The sequence below is a fragment of the Onychomys torridus genome, chromosome 7 (genome assembly GCF_903995425.1).
Source record: "Onychomys torridus chromosome 7, mOncTor1.1, whole genome shotgun sequence".
Taxonomy (NCBI): domain Eukaryota; kingdom Metazoa; phylum Chordata; class Mammalia; order Rodentia; family Cricetidae; genus Onychomys; species Onychomys torridus.
The window spans coordinates 100,875,002-100,895,163 of NC_050449.1; the positions used below are offsets into that span (position 1 = coordinate 100,875,002).

Below are 20,162 nucleotides of genomic sequence, written 5' to 3' on the forward strand. Positions count from 1 at the left end.
AAAATATTTAACTAGGGTGGCTAACATTTTCAGAGGTCCAGTCCATTATCATCATGGCGGCGTGCAGGCAGACATAGTGCTGGCTACATCTTGATAAGCAGGCAACAGAAAGTGGACTGTGTCACTGGATGATATCTTGAGATACCTCAAAGCCTACCCCAACAATGACACGTTCTCAAACAAGGCCACACCTCCTAATACTGCCACATCCTGAGAATATGGGGGTCAATTACATTCAAACTACCACATTATGTTTGAATATTTGGTAGTGGCAGGCAGATCTCTGTTAATTCATACATTCACATAATTAAGTTTTTTTGAATTTTTAAAAAAAGCAGCTCACAATAAATAAAAAAAATACCTATCAAAAATTGTAGATACAGAAATAAAGATTTAAAAAAAACTTAGTAAACTAAGAATGAAAACTTCTTCAACTTGATGGGTATCTACAAACAACTTCTAGCTAATATTATCTTTAGTGATGACAAACTAAATGCTTTCCCACAAGATCAGACGCCAAGAAGGGGACAAACCCTCCGAAAGTAGATTTTCAGCACTGTATTTGTAAATCCAACATGCCAGAAGAGAAAACAAAAGTTATACAGATTGATAAGACACACAACTGTCTTTGTTACAGATAACACGGCAGTCTGGTTGAAATACCCAAACAAAGGGTGGCAGGCCCCCTGGAGGTGTACTTATAGGCAGTTGTGAGCCACCATGTGAGTGCTAGGAAAAGAATTTGTGTACTCTGGAAGAGCAGCCCATGCTCTTAACCACTGAGTCATTTCTCCAGTCCCTAAGTGTACTCTGAATCAAAATTTTAATAATACATTTGTGGACACCAACAAAGGATCTTACAGCTTATATGAAAATAATCTTAATGGTTTTAAAAATGTTTATTATTGGGGGCTGCAGAGCTGGCTCAGAGGTTAAGAGCACTGGCTGTTCTTCCAGAGGTCCTGAGTTCAATTCCCAGCAACCACACGGTGGTTCATAACCATCTACAGTGAGAGATCTGGTACCCTCTTCTGACCTGCAGGCTGAACACTCACTGTATACATAATAAATAAAATTTTCAAAAATAGTTTATTATTTATTTATTTTGAGGCAGAGTCCTTCTACACACTTCTGGAACTTACTATATATAGACCAGGCTGGCCTTGAACTCATAGACATCCACTTGTCTCTGCCTCCTGAGTGCTGGGAATAATGGAGTGTGCCACCATACCTAACATAGTACTTGCTCTTAATCTCAATTTTATCTCTCCAGCCCATAAACTCACACTTAAAAAAAATAAAGTTCATGTGGAAAAACACTGAAGAAAATAAGGTAGAGATTGACACTACCTAACTGTTAGCCTAACTATAAAGACACAGGAAACAGAGAGTGCTACTGACAAAAGAACAGAGGGCTCAAAAGACCCCATACAAAGACCTGGACAAGCAGGAAGAGCAATTCAGTAGGGTAAGAATAGTCTTCTGGGGGAGGGGAGGTTGTTTTGTTTTGAGACACAGACTCATTCTGTAGCTCAGACTGGCTTGCAACTCACTATGTAGCCCAGGATAGCCTTGAATTTAAGGCAATAATCTTGCTTCAATTTCCCAAGAGCCTCACCAAGCCTAGCTCAATGTAGTCTTTCCAACAAAGTACACCGAAAAAATTAGATATCCATATGCAAACGGTAATCTACTCTATCATAAGGATTAACTAAAAAAGAGTTAGACCCACACGTAAATGCAAACTAAATCTCTCCTACATAAGATAATACACAAGGAAAAATCTAGATGACCTATGATTTGCAAATAGTTTTTTTTTTTACATTCAACTTCAAAGGAATGATGCATAAAAGAAGTGATTAAACTGGAATTACTAAAACTAAATTTTCTTCTGCAAAAAACATGACGAAGACAAGACAAGTCAGATGGGAGAAATATTTATAGAAGACATACCTAATATAAGACTATATTAATTGAAAATACACAACAAACTTGGAAAATTCAGTTAAGAAAAAAACTCGGGGTTGGGGATTTAGCTCAGTGATAGAGCGCTTGCCTAGCAAGCACAAGGCCCTGGGTTCGATCCTCAGCTCCAAAACAAAACAAAACACTAAAAACTGCTGGGCGGTGGTGGTGCATGCCTGTAATCCCAGCACTCGGGAGGCAGAGGCAGGTGGATCTCTGTGAGTTCGAGGCCAGCCTGGTCTACAGAGCTAGTCCAGGACAGACTCCAAAGCTACAGAGAAACCCTGTCTCGAAAAACAAAAACAAAAAAAACAAAAACAAAAACCAAAACCAAAAAACAAAAAAACCCCTAAAAACTACTTGACTTAAAAATGAGTAAAGAAAAAAAAAAAAAAAAAGTAAAGCAGAGCTCAGGAAACAAACGGCTTAGCAGGTAGACCTCTTGCAGCACAAGTGTGAGGACCTGAGTCTGGATCCCCAGAAACCACCTAACCTGGACTCAGCACTTATACTGTAAGTCAAAGGCAGAGGTGGAGATTTTCTGGAAGCTAGAGGGCCACCAGTCTCACATACATGTGTAAGTGCCAGGTGTGCACATGTAAATGTATGTGTGTGTCTGCATATGAGCCATGGCAAATGGGGAGGTCAAAGGACAACTTCCGGGAGTCAATTCTTGCTTTCTACTATGTGGGTTTAGGTATTGATGACAAGTGCCTTTACCTGCAAAGTCATCTCATCAGCCCCAAAGTAACTACTATTTTAGATAAGATGATCAATGACCATCAATACCCTTACTCAGAAATGTGTGTGTGTGTGTGTGTGTGTGTGTGTGTGTGTGTGTATAAAATAAGAGCTGGAGGGTAAATAACAACATGTAAATACTTTATCCTGTGGAAAATAGGACTCAAGGATATAAGTTCAACATACTAGAAAATGTTCAGTAACATTCACAACATTTTACAACTTGTGAGGTGGAAGAACTACTTGCAATCATAACTTTAAAAATATCAGGGGGCTGAAGATATGGCTCAGAGGTTAAGAGCACCAACTGCTCTTCCAGAGGTCCTGAGTTTAATTCCCAGCAACCACATGGTGGCTTACAACCATCTGTAATGAGATCTGGTGCCCTTTTCTGGCCTGCAGACATACATGCAGGCAGAACACTGTATACATAAATATGTAAATATTTATATGTATGTATGTATCATTGGGCTTCTGAGACAGCTCAGTGGGTAAAGTGCTTGCTATTCAAGCACGAGGACCTGAATTTTGATCCCAAAGAACCTATGGAAAAAGGAAGATCCAGCAGTGTGCATCTGTAACCTAGTATAGGAGGCAGAGATAGGCAGAGCCTGAAGGCACACTAGCCAACCAATCTAAGCCCAAACAGGGAACTCCAGGTTCAATGAGAAACCCTGTCTCAGATAGATGGATGGATGGATGGATGGATGGATGGATGGATGGAAGGAAGGAAGGAAAGAAGGAAGGAAGGAAGGAAGGAAGGAAGGAAGGAAGGAAGGAAGGAAGGAGACTGTGGAAGAAATTCCAAAGTTAACCTTTGGCCTATATACATGTTTGCATAGGCAAATGTGCCCGTGTGAAAACAAGCCCCCACCCTCATATACATACACCTACAATTCTGTACAGCAGGATTACAGGGCAGTTAATCATTTGCCTTTACATGCCTATGCATCCATCCATTTCATTTTTATTCTAAACATCTCAAGTTCCTAAAACAAGTACTAGGTAATGACTGTCAAAGACACAGAAACTTACTGATGTGACAGCTCATGCCTATAATCCTAGCACTCAAGATACAGAAACAGGATTGCTCCAAATTTGAAGCTGAGTTTGTCTACATAGAAAATTACAGGCCACCTAGGGTAGTATCATAAGATTCTGTCTCAAATTAAGGATTTAGCAGCTATATAAAAAAAAAAAAAGGTGTCAGCCAGGCAGTGGTGATGCACGTCTTTAATCCCAGCACCTGGGAGGTAGAAGTAGGAAGACCTCAGTGAATTACATGTCAGCCTGGTATACATAACCAATTCCAGGACAGCCAGGACTACATAGTGAGACCCTTTCCCAGAAACATAAAAAATTAAAAAAAGAAAGAAAAACAAGGATATATAGATATATATGTATGTGTATATATGTGTGTGTATATACATGTGTATATACATGTGTATATACATATATATACACACACACACACACATATATATATATGTAGCCCAGTGGTAGATCATTTGCTGAACATGTATATATAGGGCCTTGCCCTGCAAACCGAAGCAAAACCAACCAAGTAAACATCACACACACACACACACACACACACACACACACACACACACACACACCCCAGTAAAAATTGATGGCAGAATTCTAACATTGTTGAGGCTATCTGTGTACATTATCTGAAAGTATTCCTGATACCAAGTTTCTGTATTGGTAAGTTTATTGCTACCACAATTGAAATAATCGAGATGGGTGTAGATGAAATTCTAAATGGTCTTATTAAGAAACACAGAGCTGGGGGCTGGAGAGATAGCTCAGAGGTTAAGAGCACTGACTGTTCTTCCAGAGGTCCTGAGTTCAATTCCCAGCACCCACATGGTGGCTCACAACCATCTGTAATGAGATCTGGTGCCCTCTTCTGGCCTGCAGGCATATATGCAGGCAGAACACTGTATACATAGTAAATGGATAAAATCTTAACCAAAAAGAAACAGAAACAGAAACACAGAGCCAAATACAGAGTTAAAAACCCAAGAGATCAGAGCACTAGTGAATAGCCTTTAGCTTACCACTCGCTGCTGTCACTTCCCTGAGAGACCTTCTTCCTGTGTGACTGTCTTTTTAATTGTCTTTCAGTTTTGCCTTCTAATTGGCTCTAAATCCAACCACAAGATTTCCTCGTCATGCCTGTCTATATAGACCTCTATGGTTGGTACTGGGATTAAAAGTTTGTGTTACTGCTTGGCTCTGTCCTTGACCACACAGAGACTCTGCCTGCCATGTGATTGGACTAAGGGTGTGTGCTACCACTGCTGGACTTCTGCTAAATGGCTTGCTTTTAGCTCTGATCCCCAAGCAACTTTATTTATTAACATACAAATAAAATCACATTTCAGCACAAATAAAATATGCTTTGAATGTGTTGCTCTGATTGATTGATAAATAAAATGCTGATTGGTCAGTAGCCAGGCAGGAAGTATAGTGTAGGTGGGATAAGGAGAAAGGAGACTTCTGGGAGGTTGAAGGGTGAGTCAGGAGACGCTGCCAGCCGCCGCCACCACAAGAAGCAAGATGTAAGGTACCAGTAAGCTACAAGCCACGTGGCACCTTACAGATTAATAGAAATGGGTTAATTAAGATATAAGAACTAGATAGCAGCCAGGCGGTGGTGGCACATGCCTTTAATCCCAGCACCCGGGAGGCAGAGGCAGGGGGATCTCTGTGAGTTCCAGGCCAGCCTGGGCTACCAAGTGAGTTCCAGGAAAAAGGCACAAAGCTACACAGAGAAACCCTGTCTCGAAAAACCAAAAAAAACCAAAAAAACAAAAAAACAAAAAAACAAAACAAAACAAAAAAAACACAAAAAAAACACAAAAAAACAAAACAAACAAACAAACAAAAACTAGCTAGCAAGAAGCTTGAGCCATTAGGCCAAACAGTTTAAATAATATAAATGTCTGTGGGTTTATTTGGGTCTGAGTGGGACTGGAGAAAACTCCAATTACAGATGGACTAAGTTATAAAGCAAAAGAGGTTTAGTTTGCAGTTCTACAAGCACAAAGTTCAAGATCAAGCAGCCCCAATTGTTCAGTCTCTGGTAAGGGCAATGAGTGATATCACACTATGGGAGGAGTATATGTAAGAGTGAATTGCCACATCTTCACCCAGGAAGCAGAGGGGGCTGGGTATACCTTTTTATAATACCTGTCCTAAGAGTCGATAATCACTGCCACCTGAAGTACACCCCCCAAAATTTAAAGGTCTTTTATCAGTCCCCACAACCCCCACCTGCCCCCCTTCTTTTAATTTAAATATTTAATGTGTATGAGTGTTTTGTCTGCATGTATATCTGGTAACCATGTATGTGCCTGGTAACTGCAGAGGCCAGGGAGTTACAGACAGTTGTGAGCCTTCACGCAGGTGCTGGGAATTGAATCTAGGTCCTCTGGGAGGCCTGCCTGTGCTCTTAACCACCAAGCCATCTTTCTAGCCCCAGCCCTTAAAGATTCTGTCATACCCCATATATAAGGCCATAAGCCAAAGTTAAAATCAAGACCACAAACTCTGCTATGCCTCTGTCTAACCCTTGGCTTGATAATTAGAATTTTTTATATATATATATATATATATATATATATATATATATATATATATATATGCTTTAAAATTTTATTAGATTTAATTTATGCATGAGTGTTTTGCCTGTATGTATATATGTGCATTGCTGTGGATATCGCTCTGTGTAAATAAAGTTCTGATTGGCCAGTGGCCAGGCAGGAAGTATAGGTGGGACAAGAGAGAAGAGAATTCTGAGAAGTAAAAAGCTGGGGGGAGACACCGCCAGCCGCCACCATGAAAAGCAATGTGTAAAGACACTGGTAAGCCACAAGCCATGTGGCAAAGTATAGACTAACAGAAATGGGTTAATTTAAGATAGAAGAAGAAGATAACAAGAAGCCTGCCACAGCCATACAGTTTCTAAACAATGTAAGTTTCTGTGTGCTTTCTTGGTTGGGTCTGAGCGACTGTGGGACTGGCGGGTAAGAGAGATTTGTCCTGACTGGGCCAGGCAGGAAAACTCTAACTACAGTGCATCATATGTGTGCTTGTTGTCGGAGGTCTGAAGGGGGTCACTGGATGCCCTGAAACTGTAATTACAGATGGTTCTGAGTCACTACATAGGTGCTGGGAATTAAACTCAGGTCCCTAGTAAGAGTGAAAAGTACTCTTAACTACTGAGCACTCTGGTTTTTTTTTGTTTGTTTTATTCTATGCTAGTTAGTTTTTTGTCAACTTGACACAAGCTAGAGTTATCTGAGAAGAAATATTGACGAAGTCCCTCCATTGGTCTGGTCTGAGGACACGTCTATGGGACATTTTCTTGATTGTTGGTTGATGTGAAGAGCCCAGCCTCCAGTGGATAGTGTCATCCCAGGACAAGTAAGTGATCCTTGGTTATATAAAAAAGCAAGCAGAACAAGCCATGAAAAGAAAGCCAATACGCAACATTATTCCATGGTTCTGCTTCGGTTCTTGCCTCCAGGTTTCTGCCCCAACTTCCTTTTATGACAGACTGAAAGCTATAAGATGAAATAAATCCTTCCCTCCCAAACTTGCTTTGGTTATGGTGTTTATCACAACAGAAACCAAGCCAAGACACCATGTGCAATCACGGTCTACAACTGACAAGACTAAGAAAACCAAAACCTTACAATTGCTAATTTTATAAAAATTCAACATTAGCAAAAAATACTAGCTCAAAGAGACGTGATGAAAAGGAAGCCCAAAGTTAAAATATATAATAAGCACTTTCCAATTTAGAACAAATTAGAACTAAATTATTTCAATCCACTGAAAATGAGCCATGATTTATGCATAGCAAAAATAAGCACAATTTTATCTATCATAGGAGACATACTAGGAAAGTTCTCATAAAACTGCAAAATGGGGCTGGAGAGATGGCTCGGAGGTTAAGAGCACTGACTGCTCTTCCAAAGGTCCTGAGTTCAATTCCCAGCAACCACATGGTGGCTCACAACCATCTGTAATGAGATCTGGCGCCTGCAGGGATATGTGCAGTATATATACACTGTATACATAATAATAAATATATTAATCTTTTTTTAAAAAAAAAGAAAAATTATTAAAACAAAAACTAAACAAAAACCAACTAAACAAAGGAAAAAAAACCCATCCCACTCCTGGTAACTGCCACTGATTTCTTTTTTTAGGAACATAATACATAATACTAAGATAGGAGCTGCTGTGATCCAAGACTTAATTAACTGAGGGGCTGGAGAGATGGATCATTGGTTCATAGTACTCATTGCTCTTACTGACAACCCAGGTTTGATTTCCAGCATCGACATAATGGCTCACAACCACCCATAACTCCAGTTCCAAGAGATCCAAACCTTCTTCTAACCTCCTCAGGCATGCATGTATCGTATGTATGTACATGTGGGCAAAACTTCCATATACATAAAATAAACCTAAATACACAACTTCCATATACATAAAATAAACCTAAATAATAACAATAATAGACTTACTTAGCTGAGTGTGGTAGACCATGCCTACAATTACAGCACATGGAATGGACACAGGAGAATCAGGAGTTCAAGGCCTTCGCTACACAATAAGCTGGAGGCCAGCCTGTGCTACAAGAAACCCTGCCTTAAAAAAGTCAATTCTAATAAATACTTTTAAAAACTAAATTATGGGGTTGAAAATTTAGCTCAGTGGTAGAGCAGTTTGCCTAGCAAGCACAAGGCCCTGGGTTCAGTCCTCAGCTTCAGGGGTGGGGTGGGGGGAGTGGGATAGGGGGTGGGGGTAAGATAAACAAAACTAAATTAGGTCCAGCAAATTGGTTCAGTGGGTGAGAGCACTTGCCACCAAGCTTGACTGACTATCCAAGTTCTATCCCTGACACCCACACAGTGAAAGGAGAGAACTGAACCCTGCAAAATGTTCTCTGACCTCCATACATATGCCCCCCTCACACTACACAAAATAAACAAAACAAATATAATTCTTAAAAACTAACTTATGGGGTTGAGGATTTAGTTCAGTGGTAGAGCGCTTGCTAGGCAAGGCCCTGGGTTCGATTCTCAGCTCAGAAAAAAAAAAAAAACTAACTTATGATTTTATAAGCTGGTAACTCTTATGAAAAAAGCCACAGGTTCTGGATTCCACCTCAGACTGTGTTTGATTTGAATATACAAACTCTCCTAAGAACAAGAACATTCACTAACTCTTACTTCACGCTCTTTATACTGCACTTCCCCACATATTGAGGACAACTAACTAAAAGGTATTGAAATAGATGTTTCCCGGAAAACAGGCAAGGATTGCATGACCCAAGACACAAGTTTTATACACACACACACACACACACACACACACACACACACACACATATATATCCAGAAAACCACACTTTCCTCAGTAAATGTTTTGAGATGAGAATTGTTTAGGTGACAACACAGTCTTCAACACTTACACAGATTAATTTTTTACTGTTGTTAATAATAATGGTTTTGTTGCTGCTGCTTCTGCTTATTAGAATGCATAAAACTGAGGTACTGAAATGTCTCAGATTACATTTTGTCATTATTACTACCTTGATTATGAGTCCACAATATTGGTGTTTACTTTTTTCTTGATGGACCATGAATAGTCTTTCCCCTACAGCATCAATTTCAATCATAAGGACAAATAACATTTAAGGTTTTATTTTAGGCCTGAAATGGTGGCACACACCTCTAGTCCCAGTGGGTAAAAACACTTGCAGCCCAAACCTACAACCTGAGTTTGATCCCAGGAGCCCTAGCAAAAATTCAAAGAGAAAACCAACTCTACAGAGTTGTCCTCTGACATCCACACATGCACTGTAGCCTGCGTACTCACAAACACACTTTGTTCATTAATCAGAAAAAAACTTTTATGACACAAAAAGTAAAAATAAAAGAGACTTAGCTTCCTATATAGGCCTTCACAGTCACCCTAGTTTCTTTAAATAATCTAAACTCTCTTAATTTTGTTGGCAGGGAAAAAGTTTTGTAAAAGATGTATTTCACAGCCTTCATTTCTCACAGTAGAAAAAGGTGGTGTCAGAAGTAATTTTCATGTTAGGTGGTAACAATATTCTACTTCCTTGTATCTTAGAAAGCCAGGATAATTGTGTCACATAAAAAGCTGAGTGCTGGGCAGTGGTGACACATGCCTTTAATCGCAGTATTTCAGAGGCTGAGGCAGGTGATCTTTGGGAGTTCCAGGCCAGCCTAGTCTAGAGAGTGAGTTCCAGGCCAGCCAAGGTCTCACAGAGACACCTTCTCTCAAAAAAAAAAAAAAAACAAACAAAAATAACACTGAGTAACAATTCCTAAGAAATTAATTCTTTCTTTCTTTCTCCTCCTCCTCCTTCTTCTTCTTTTATTTTATTTTATTTATTTATTTATTTATTTTTTTTTTGAGACAGGGCTTCTCTGTAGCTTTGGAGCCTGTTCTGTACACCAGGCTAACTTTGAATTCACAGAGATCCGCCTGTTACTGACCCGAGTGCTGGGATTAAAGGCCTGTACCACCACCACAGTCCAGCAAGAAATCAATTCTTTTTTTTTTTTTTTTTTGAGCTGAGGATCGAACCTAGTGTCTTGTGCTTGCAAGGCAAGCGCTCTACCACTGAGCTAAATCCCCAACCCTAAGAAATCAATTCTTGGGAAAATATTTGAACAAAGAGGAACAGGCAGCGAGCATCACAGTAACAAATTTGAAGTTGTGTTAACAACAACCAGCAATTCAATGAGTTAGCACATACTGCTGAACAATCATGGGAAGGGCTCAATACCTAAACATAATGCTTCTTACTTTTCTCCCCAATCTTAGGGCAATGGCACATGTAGGAAAGGACATGATGTTCTTCCTCAGTCCCAATGGACTTGGACAACAAAGAAAACAAAGAAAACAAAAGGTATATGAGACTGTTAGAGAAACATTTCTAGGTCAGGCTTGGTGGTACACAATTTAATTCCAGCACTGAGGAGGCAGAGACAGGTGGATATGTATGAGTTTAAAGCCAGCCTGATGTATACAGGGAGTTCCAGGCCAGCCAAGGTTACACAATAAGACCCTTTCTCATAAATACATGAATTAATAAATACTAAATACAAATGTAATGACAAAGAGGAACACAATAGAGACTCTACCTCAAAAACAAAACAAGAACAACCAAACATTTCCAATGAAGGATAAAATGAATGAAGTCCCCTCTTCACAAAGTTAGTTATCTCTTTCTCCTAGACAAAGGTGATGAAGGCATGAGCTAATAGACTCACATCTTCATACTCACTGAAGTTATTTCTCCAGACAGACACCTAATACACATTACTCTGAGGAGTTTCCCTAGTCACCACACTGTTGCAGAGATTCTTCCTGTTTGAATTCTGCATGCAAGCACTGAGAAGAAGCAAGAGGGGCCTTGGTTATCATCATGAGCAGCCTCACAAATGTATACAAAATCCACCATACTCTCTACAAAGCAAGCCAGCAGAATTCTCTTTTATAGTATCAACCAATGATAAAGAGATTTCTTGGGGTTGGGGATTTAGCTCAGTGATAGATAGCAAGCACAAAGCCCTGGGTTTGGTCCTCAGCTTGGGGGGGGGGGGGATAAAGAGATTTCTTATCAAGACAGCAATTATGAAAATCTCAAGTTAGAGCAGTTCATAGAACCCTCAGAAGGATCCATAGATACAATCAGGCCCTGCTCAGAGGCTTTCAGCAGATCTCTGACAAATCAGAGACTGTACCAATTTAAGTAATTCTGTAAGTGGAACTTGGAAAAGGAGAATAGATGGCCAGAAACAATCTTCCATAAACATTTTATGTACTCTGCTGGGTGGTGGTGACACACACCTTTAATCTCAGAACTCAGGAGGCAGAGGCAGATATATCTTTGTGAGTACCAAGTCAACCTGGTCCAGAGTGAGTTCTAGGAGAGCCAGGGCTACACAGAGAAACCCTGTGCTGAAAAACTAAAAAACAAACAAACAAACAAAAAAAGCAAAACATTTTATGTACATTCTCTAAAGAATCAGACCTTTCTTTGCATTTTTGTCCTTTATAAAAGCGCACGCTTTTAATCCCTGGATTCAGGAGGCAGAGCCAGGCAGATCTCTGTGAGTTCGAGGCCAGCCTGGGCTACCAAGTGAGTTCCAGGAAAGGTGCAAAGCTACACAGAGAAACCCTGTTTCAAAAATCAAAAAAAAAAAAAAAAAAAAAAAAAAAAGAAAGAAAGAAAGAAAGAAAGACTCTTAATTATTATGGCATTAAGGGCCTCAATCTAAATGCAGATACAAAAATAAATTTGTTTTCCTAGATTTATGATCAGAAATTATTTGGTATGTAGAAAGAGAAGACAGAGAAAGGGCATGTTCATCTTATTTCAAATGCTTACCAAGTGCCAGTTGCTCTGTTAAGTATTCTGCATACATTATTCATCAAGAATCACTTCTTGAACGCAATCACTTCTCAACAAGCTTCTATGACTGTCTCATGGATTCTCAATAGGCTGCTTCATTTTTAAATAGCACTCAGCACTACCACATATTATACTGTTATATTATACTGTTTTTAATTTTGTCAACTTATTTGTCCTATTTTTCTCCATTAAAATTAAGTTATATAGTCTATCTTGTTCCCTGTAGCATCCTCAGCATCCTGGCACACAAAAACACTCATGAATAATGACCTTGTTAAATCCACACTAGGGCTCATTGAGATATTAGGAACAGTGGGATTTTAGACCCAGGGAGGTTAAGACATTTGCCACAGGTAAATCAACTAAGAACTGAGACCTGACTGGAGAACCTCTATTCCTTCTTTGTACTGTACCAAAGTAACAAAAGATTTATTTCCCTGAAGATCTCAGTTTTTTTCCCATCAAAATGATTTACATATGCCCTGAGGTATGAGAAAGTCTACTAAAAGAATATTGATCTGGCCGGCAGTGGTGGCGTACACCTTTAATCCCAGCACTGGGGAGGCAGAGCCAGGTGGATCTCTGTGAGTTCGAGGCCAGCCTGGGCTACAGAGTGAGTTCCAGAAAAGGCACCAAAACTACACAGAGAAACCCTGTCTCGAAAAACCAAAAAGAATATTGATCTGATCATGAAGACTATGGATTTCAGCAAGAGAGGATTACATGGTCATGGGAGGAATAAATATATAGGAAATAGGGTTGACTATAAAGAAAATGAAGATGTATTTTTAAATTAGTTTATTTGTTTTGGGGGATTCATGACTGCACTCATGTGGAGGTCAGAGAACAACTTGCAGTTGGCTCTCTCCTTCCACCCCATGAAGAGGTGGGTCCCAGGGGCTGAACTTGGCTCATCAGGTTTGACAACAACTGCCTTTACTTGATGAGCTCTCCTTGCCAGCCCAGATAAATCTTCCCTTCTTTCTAGGTATAGGATTACAGAGTCTTAAAGATAGAGCTAGTTTGGGGGTTTGTTTTGAGACAGAATCTTACTATGTAACCTGGGATGGCCTAAAAATCCTACTACCCTAAGCTTGCCAAGTGCTGGAATTACAGGTGAACACAACCATACCAGATAGGGGCCTATCTTAATTGCACTTTGGAACAAGGCACCACATGGCACTACATCACAATCACCTCCACATCTTCAATACTATTTCTAACCTAGAAGAGTAATGACTCTGTTCCCAATTTTTTGTGGTATCTCAAATACTAGAGGATCTGAGAACCCTAAATCCGTTGACTGAATGGCTAAAAAGGACATCTATAAGCCACCTTCTCTTGACTGCTGTTAGCACAAATGAGTATTTTCCAGACACAGTCCCAAAAGAATACTTGCCTACAAACGAGCACTGTTTATAAAGAATGATGCCCTTTAAAAGACTAGATATGGAAATTGGGGATTTAGCTCAGTGGTAGAGTGCCTAGGCAAGGGCAAAGCCCTGGGTTCGATCCTCAGCTCCAAAAAAAAAAGAGAGAGAGAGAGAGAGACAGACAGACAGACAGACAGACAGACACACTAGATATGGAGCTGGAGAGATGGCTCAGAGGTTAAGAGCACTGACTGTTCTTCCAGAGGTCCTGAGTTCAATTCCCAGCAACCACATGGTGGCTCACAACCATCTGTAATGAGATCTGGTGCCCTCTTCTGGCATGCAAAGATACTTGCAGGCACAACACTGTATACATAATAAATAAATAAATCATTTTAAATAAAAGACTAGATACTTTATAGATAGGACTTTTTGTTAGGATGTAGAAGAGGTGATTAAAAGATAATGCTTTATATCTTGTAATTATTACCCCCCCTTTTTGAGTGCTAGGAATTGAAGCCAGGGCCCTGTGCATGGCAGGCAGTATCTCCATCACTGAGCTATATCCCCAGCTAATGCTGATACTCTTAAGATTAAAAATAGTACTGATAAACTAACTGGGCATGGTGGCACAGGCCTCTAATTTGGGAGGCAGAGACAAATGGATCTCTGTCAGTTCCAGTCCTGCTTGGTCTAGCATAGAGTTCCAGGTCAAATCTATTCTATATATAAACTTGTCTGTTTTTTTTTTCTTTCTTTCTTTTTTTTTTTTTAATAAACTTTATGTGCACATGGGTGAAGGTTATCAGATCCCCTAGAACTGGAGTTATAGAAACTTGTAAACTCCCATGTGGGTGCTGGGAATTGAACCCAAGTCCTCTGGAAGAGCAGCCAGTGCACTTAACCACTGAGCCATCTCTCCAGTCCTATAAACTTGTTTTTAAAACATCAGCAAACAACATCAAAAAAACAGTGATAAAAAAAGCAATGGCACGCTACTTTTACGCTTCTCTCCAAAATTTTAAGTAACACAATTTCCGATAATGAATACTTATCGATTTAGTGATGGATAGGCAATAAGAATGTTGTTAAGTGAAGGGATATGGACCTCAACCAGTTATTCTGTGGTGCCTGAGCAGCAGAAAGTGCTCCTGCTACTGCTAAACTACAGTACATCAATAGTTCTCTCTAGAGATAGGTATTTTGGCTACACTGATTTTTTTTTTTTTTTTTTGTCAACTTGACACAAACCTAGGGAAGAAGGAAACTTAATTGAGGAAAAAAAAAAAAAAAAAACTTCTTAAGACTGGCCTGGCCTGTAGGCAATTCTGTAGGGCAATTTTTTTTTTTTTAAATGATTGATTTGAGAGGGCCTATCTCACTGGGGGCAATGCCACACTTGGGTAAGTGATCCTGGATGGTATAATAAAGCAAGCTGCACAAGTCATGATACTAAAGCCAGTAAGCAGCGTTCATTTATGGTCTCTGCTTTAGTTCTTACTTTCCAGGTTCCTATCCTGAATTCCTGCCCTACTTCGAACTTCATGATGAACTATGAACTATAAGCTTAAACAAATCCTTTCATCCTGAAGTTGCTTTTGGTCATGGTACTTTGTCAGAGCAATAAAAGTCAAATTAAGACAGTGACTCATAACTAATCTCAGCCCTTAGAAGCTGAGACAGGAGAACTGTCCAAAGTTCAAATCTATCCTGGGTTGCACACTTAATTCTAGGTCAGTTTGGGCTACAGAATAAGATTATGCCTTAAAATAAATAAATAAGCAAACAACCCACAATACTACCTCAATTTCAATAAGGGAAAATCCTTCCCCTCAAAGAAGTAAACAGTAAATCTGGGCATAGTAGTGCAGACCTTTGATTTCAGCATTCAGGAAGCAGAGGCAGATGGAGTTCTGTAAGTTCCAGGTCGGCCAAGGCTACATAGTGAGGCCTTGTCTCAAAAAACAGGGGGGGGGGGGGTGGGAGCAGTAATCATGTTAAGTGGAACAAAGCTGATGAGCAAGCACTAGGTTCCAGAAAAGATTTCATATAATTACTCTTCTTTGACGGAACCTTCTTTTGTGATGCACAAATGCTTCTAAGTATAGACAGTAGATATCTAACAGTCAAACTACATCCCTAAGTTGCCTCTGGCATCTCATGATGGAAGACTTGAGAAAAAAACAAACTGATTTCCCCAAAAGAAAAAAACAAAAACAAAACAAAACAAGAAGGAGTCTATTTAGTAATTTCACTACTAACCAGGGTTCAATTAGAAAGATGATAATTCCAGGTGGAAAGTTGAATAACTCCTGAAAGTTCAAACCTAAGTGCAGACTCAAGATTCACCAGCTCTGATTATAAGTAGCCAATGACTTGACCACAAACTCCAACTGGCAAAGAACAATGAATGAAACAGAGACAAACTATCCATTCCTCTTTTCTCCTCAATGGCATTCTTTCAAATACAACACATACAGGCAGGCCCTTAGAGCCACAGGAATCACTATTAGTGACCTTCATCCTAAGTCTGGGTATGACCATTGACTGACCTAGAATTCCTGTACAGGCAGATCCTAAATAATAGAGGATCATTTGCATTAGGAGCCCACACATCTTTATCACACTGCAGAGGGAAACACTCCAGATCTGTCATATTCCCCTTGTACATTCTCTGGAACCCGGTCAAACTGGAACTGGAACTAGTTTCTAAAATGTACTCTGTGCACACTAACTCTTCTAAATAAAATTTCCCAGCTTTTAAAAAGTTTCTTTGCACAACTGGTTTTTGGTAGGACTTTTCTTGTACCTTTCCAAAGTGAAATTATTTGAAACCCTCCCTCCCCATAGATAAAAATATATATCCTTTCAGCATCATTTGACCGAAGTATAAAGCAACCTGGTTGGCCTCCATGCATCCGATGGCATCTTCCAAGAGTGAAAACTCCACGCAGACATAGCCATAGTCGTAACCTGGGGACAGCATTTAAATACAGACGGGAGTGGTGTTAGTGCCTTGCAAACATAAAAGACACACTTATATCCCCTGTTCTGAACCCTTAAATACAAACCCTCCCATCTATCCCCTCCCTCCTCGGCACTAGGCAAAGGTGCTTCCACAAACAGAAAAAGTACTGAAGGAAAAAGTCTGGGTACTTATGAAGTTTGAAATTCATTCTGAATGGCTTTTTTTCCTATTAACTAAGAAGATTTTTTGCCCTCTTATCACTGCTGATCAGGAAAGAGTACCCCAGAATTGAGTAATTTCACAGAAAGTTCAGGTGGGACCCAAAACATTTTAATGACAGGCTGAATCTTCTGGAAAAACAGCCAACAAGAACAGAAAACTGGAAAAAAAATTGTATCCAAAGAGAAGGGAAGAGAAGCAATTATTTCAAAGCTATGTAAGAGTTACCATTTTTCAAGCAGAAACCACCTTCAAAGAGAAGTGCTGACCGAATAGCGCAACTATTCTATTTGGATACCACAGCAGGCTTCCAGTTGACAGGAAACAACAGACAGACCATTTCAGCCACCATCATCACCATCACCACCCACCCCCATTCTAAATTCAAGTAAAAAACCAGCTAAAATCTTTATGAAAGGAGGAAGATATAAAAGCATGAGTATGAATAGCTGGATCCAAAATTGTGCTTACATGCAAAAAGCTGATGGTAGAGCAAGCAGGGGAAAGACAGCAGTTGTTAGTAATTGATACATGTTCAATAACTCTAGGTATCATGGTAAATGCCTTTCATCTTAACACTGAAAAGTATTATCTGCAGCACAGGCCTGAGGCTCTAATGACCCATGAAACTGGGAAGTCATGGGATTTACAGGCTGCTGAACTTTATTAACCTGTCTCATAGCTCCTATATGCTACCATATGATTACAAAAACACTTGTCACTGCAATGTTTCACATATGGCTTCCATGCTTCCTCTATTTCCTCACAGGATAAAGAATCTCAGCTCTAGAACTTACATAATGCACATAGAACCAAAAAAAAAAAAAAAAAGAAAAGAAAGATGTGGTTTATTTAGATAAAAAATAACAGAGGGAAAGAACACCATGTAAAATCTATGTAGATTTTAGACATAAAGTAGATATAACAAGAAACTGATACTCATTGAATTAAGACATCAAAAGCCACAGTTTACAGAGCAAATTCCAGGATAGCTAGTGCTACACAGAGAAATTATCTTGAAAAATAATTTAAAAATAATAATAACTTGGCTAGAGTCTACCTCAGTGGTGTTTAAGTTCTGGATTCAAAATGTGCTACCAACAAGAGACAAAGAAGTTGGCCTGGTGGCACACGTCTATCATTTTAGCTCACAGGAAGCTGACACAAGAGAATTACAATTCAAAGTCAGCCTGGACGAAATAGTGAGACCCCGTCTCAAAAACAAAATAAGGGCTGGAGAGCTGGCTTAACTACGAGCATATTTTTGCTCTTCCCAAGGACCCAGGTTGGGTTCCAGCACCCACATGGTGTCTCACAACTTTCTGTAACTACAGTTCCACAGGATACAATGCCCTCTTCTAACCTCACACATGATACACAGACATATATGCAGGCAAAACATTCATACACATAAAACAATAAATCCTTTAAATTCTTTTTAAAAATAAAAATAAACCTTAAAAAACATATCAAATTTGGTGAAATGGGCTGGATTCTTTGTTACATGGAATAAATGGTCTAAAATGTTTTATGATAGTAATAACTTTGACTTCAGACTTGATAACTATTTTAATTACAAAATGTTGTTATATAATGATACAATAAGGTAATATCTTTGCTTTGAGTTTAGGAAATGACCAAAAAAAAAAAAAAAAAAAAAAAAAAAAAAAAAGTTTCTAAAAACCTTAGCACTACCTTGGGCTGAGAGATAGAGAATTTTTTTCTTTTTTAAACACAGAGTCTCACCATGTAACTCTAGCTAGCCTGGAGCTCACTAGGTGGACCAGGCTGGTATTGAATTTATAGAGATCCACCTGCCTCTGCCTCCAGAGTGCTGGGAATAAAGATGTACACTATCACACCTATCTAGAGACAAAATTTTCTACCCTAATTTCACAGTTTTGGCCAACTCCAACTTGTTTAAACCTACCACAAAAATCAGTTTCCTCTTATTAGTACACCATACTAATGCTTTAGTATACATATTTGTATACAACCTGTTAACTATGGATATTTTTTGTTATTCAATTACTTTCAAGTGGAGTTTTGTAAACAAATTCAGTTTGACATATACATAATATACATTATATAAAAATATACATTAGACATTCTGCATTTTTTTTTTCAAGACAGGGTTTCTCTGTGTAGCTTTGCGCCATTCCTGGAACTCGCTTTGTAGACCAGGCTGGCCTCGAACTCACAGAGATCCGCCTGCCTCTGCCTCCCGAGTGCTGGGATTAAAGGTGCGTGCCACCACCACGAGGCGACATTCTGCATTTTTAAAAATAGTTCTAAATATCCTTTCAAAGCACCAAAGACTAACGCAAAGGAACATAGATACCTTTTATCACCAAATTTCTACTGCAAATACTCAAAAGCATGTCTATAATCAGAAAGAGGTAGCCATGGATCAAACAGATGCTCTCTTAATGCTTTAATTATCACTAAAAACATTATCAAAGGAGTTTCCAAAAGTAGGGGGGGAAAAACTCTCTCCACTACTGTCAAAATAAAAAAAACAAACAAACAGATAACTAATACCAGATTGCAAAGCCCTAAGTTTCCTTGCTATGCTTAAAGAAACAAACACTGTGGTCCAGAGGAAAACACAGATTCTGTGGGAAGAACAAGATGAATCATGACAATATGCTTATTCTGTTGGAGAATAAGCAGGTTTTGATACTGAAGTCACTGGGAAGGAAAATATATAGTCTATAGGAGGCACAATGAACATCTGTAGATATCAACTTTACAATCACATGAAGTTCACAAGCCTACCACTCAAGTTTTTTCTGCACTAATGTTTAGCTATCAAAAGAACACATATCTAAGGTTTAACTATATAGTTTTTTCTTTAAGGTACCCAACCTTGATTCCAAGCATTCGCTGCATTCAGACTTTATAGTTGTATCATAAAGATTTTAAGAAACTGCAAGACAATGATACTAAATATTTACATAGTACCTGTTACAAACAAGATTCTATTACAAAATCCTCTGCATATACTGGTTTAATCCCCATAAGACTACTATAGGGGGAATTATTATTATTATTATTATTATTATTATTATTATTATTGTTTATTATTATTATTTACTCATGGGGAAACAAGGAAGGATAAGTAATTTGCTCAAAGACATCTTAGTTTTAATACCAGTGCTAAGCCTTTTAAATCCAAGCAGTTCAGATTCAAATGGATACTATTCACCACACGGTATCCTCTTTCATTTTTTTTCAGTATTAAGGGTTGAGCTCTGGTACTTGCTAGATAAGAGTTCTACTTCTACAACTGAGCTATCAATCTAATCTTAGTCTTCTTTGTACTCTTAAAAAAATTATAGTGTATGTGTTTGCATTCATGTGGAGATCAGAGATCAACTTTTTGTTGTTGATTTTTGTTTTTTGAGACAGGAACTCA

At 39.0% G+C, this 20,162-nt stretch overlaps 1 protein-coding gene across 7 annotated transcripts in view; it reads right to left on the reverse strand.

Annotated features, from left to right (window-relative positions):
* Positions 1–20,162, reverse strand: part of Rbm6 (RNA binding motif protein 6) — a 124,680-nt gene that overhangs the window by 59,856 nt on the left and 44,662 nt on the right. For 5 of the 7 annotated variants that reach the window (XM_036192597.1, XM_036192598.1, XM_036192593.1 and 2 more), the window contains one exon: positions 16,457–16,530. The exons of the other annotated variants lie outside the window; for them this stretch is intronic. In XM_036192597.1, the coding sequence (XP_036048490.1) occupies positions 16,457–16,530 (74 nt within the window). The remainder of the gene's footprint in view (positions 1–16,456; positions 16,531–20,162) is intronic. 7 annotated transcript variants of the gene reach the window in all.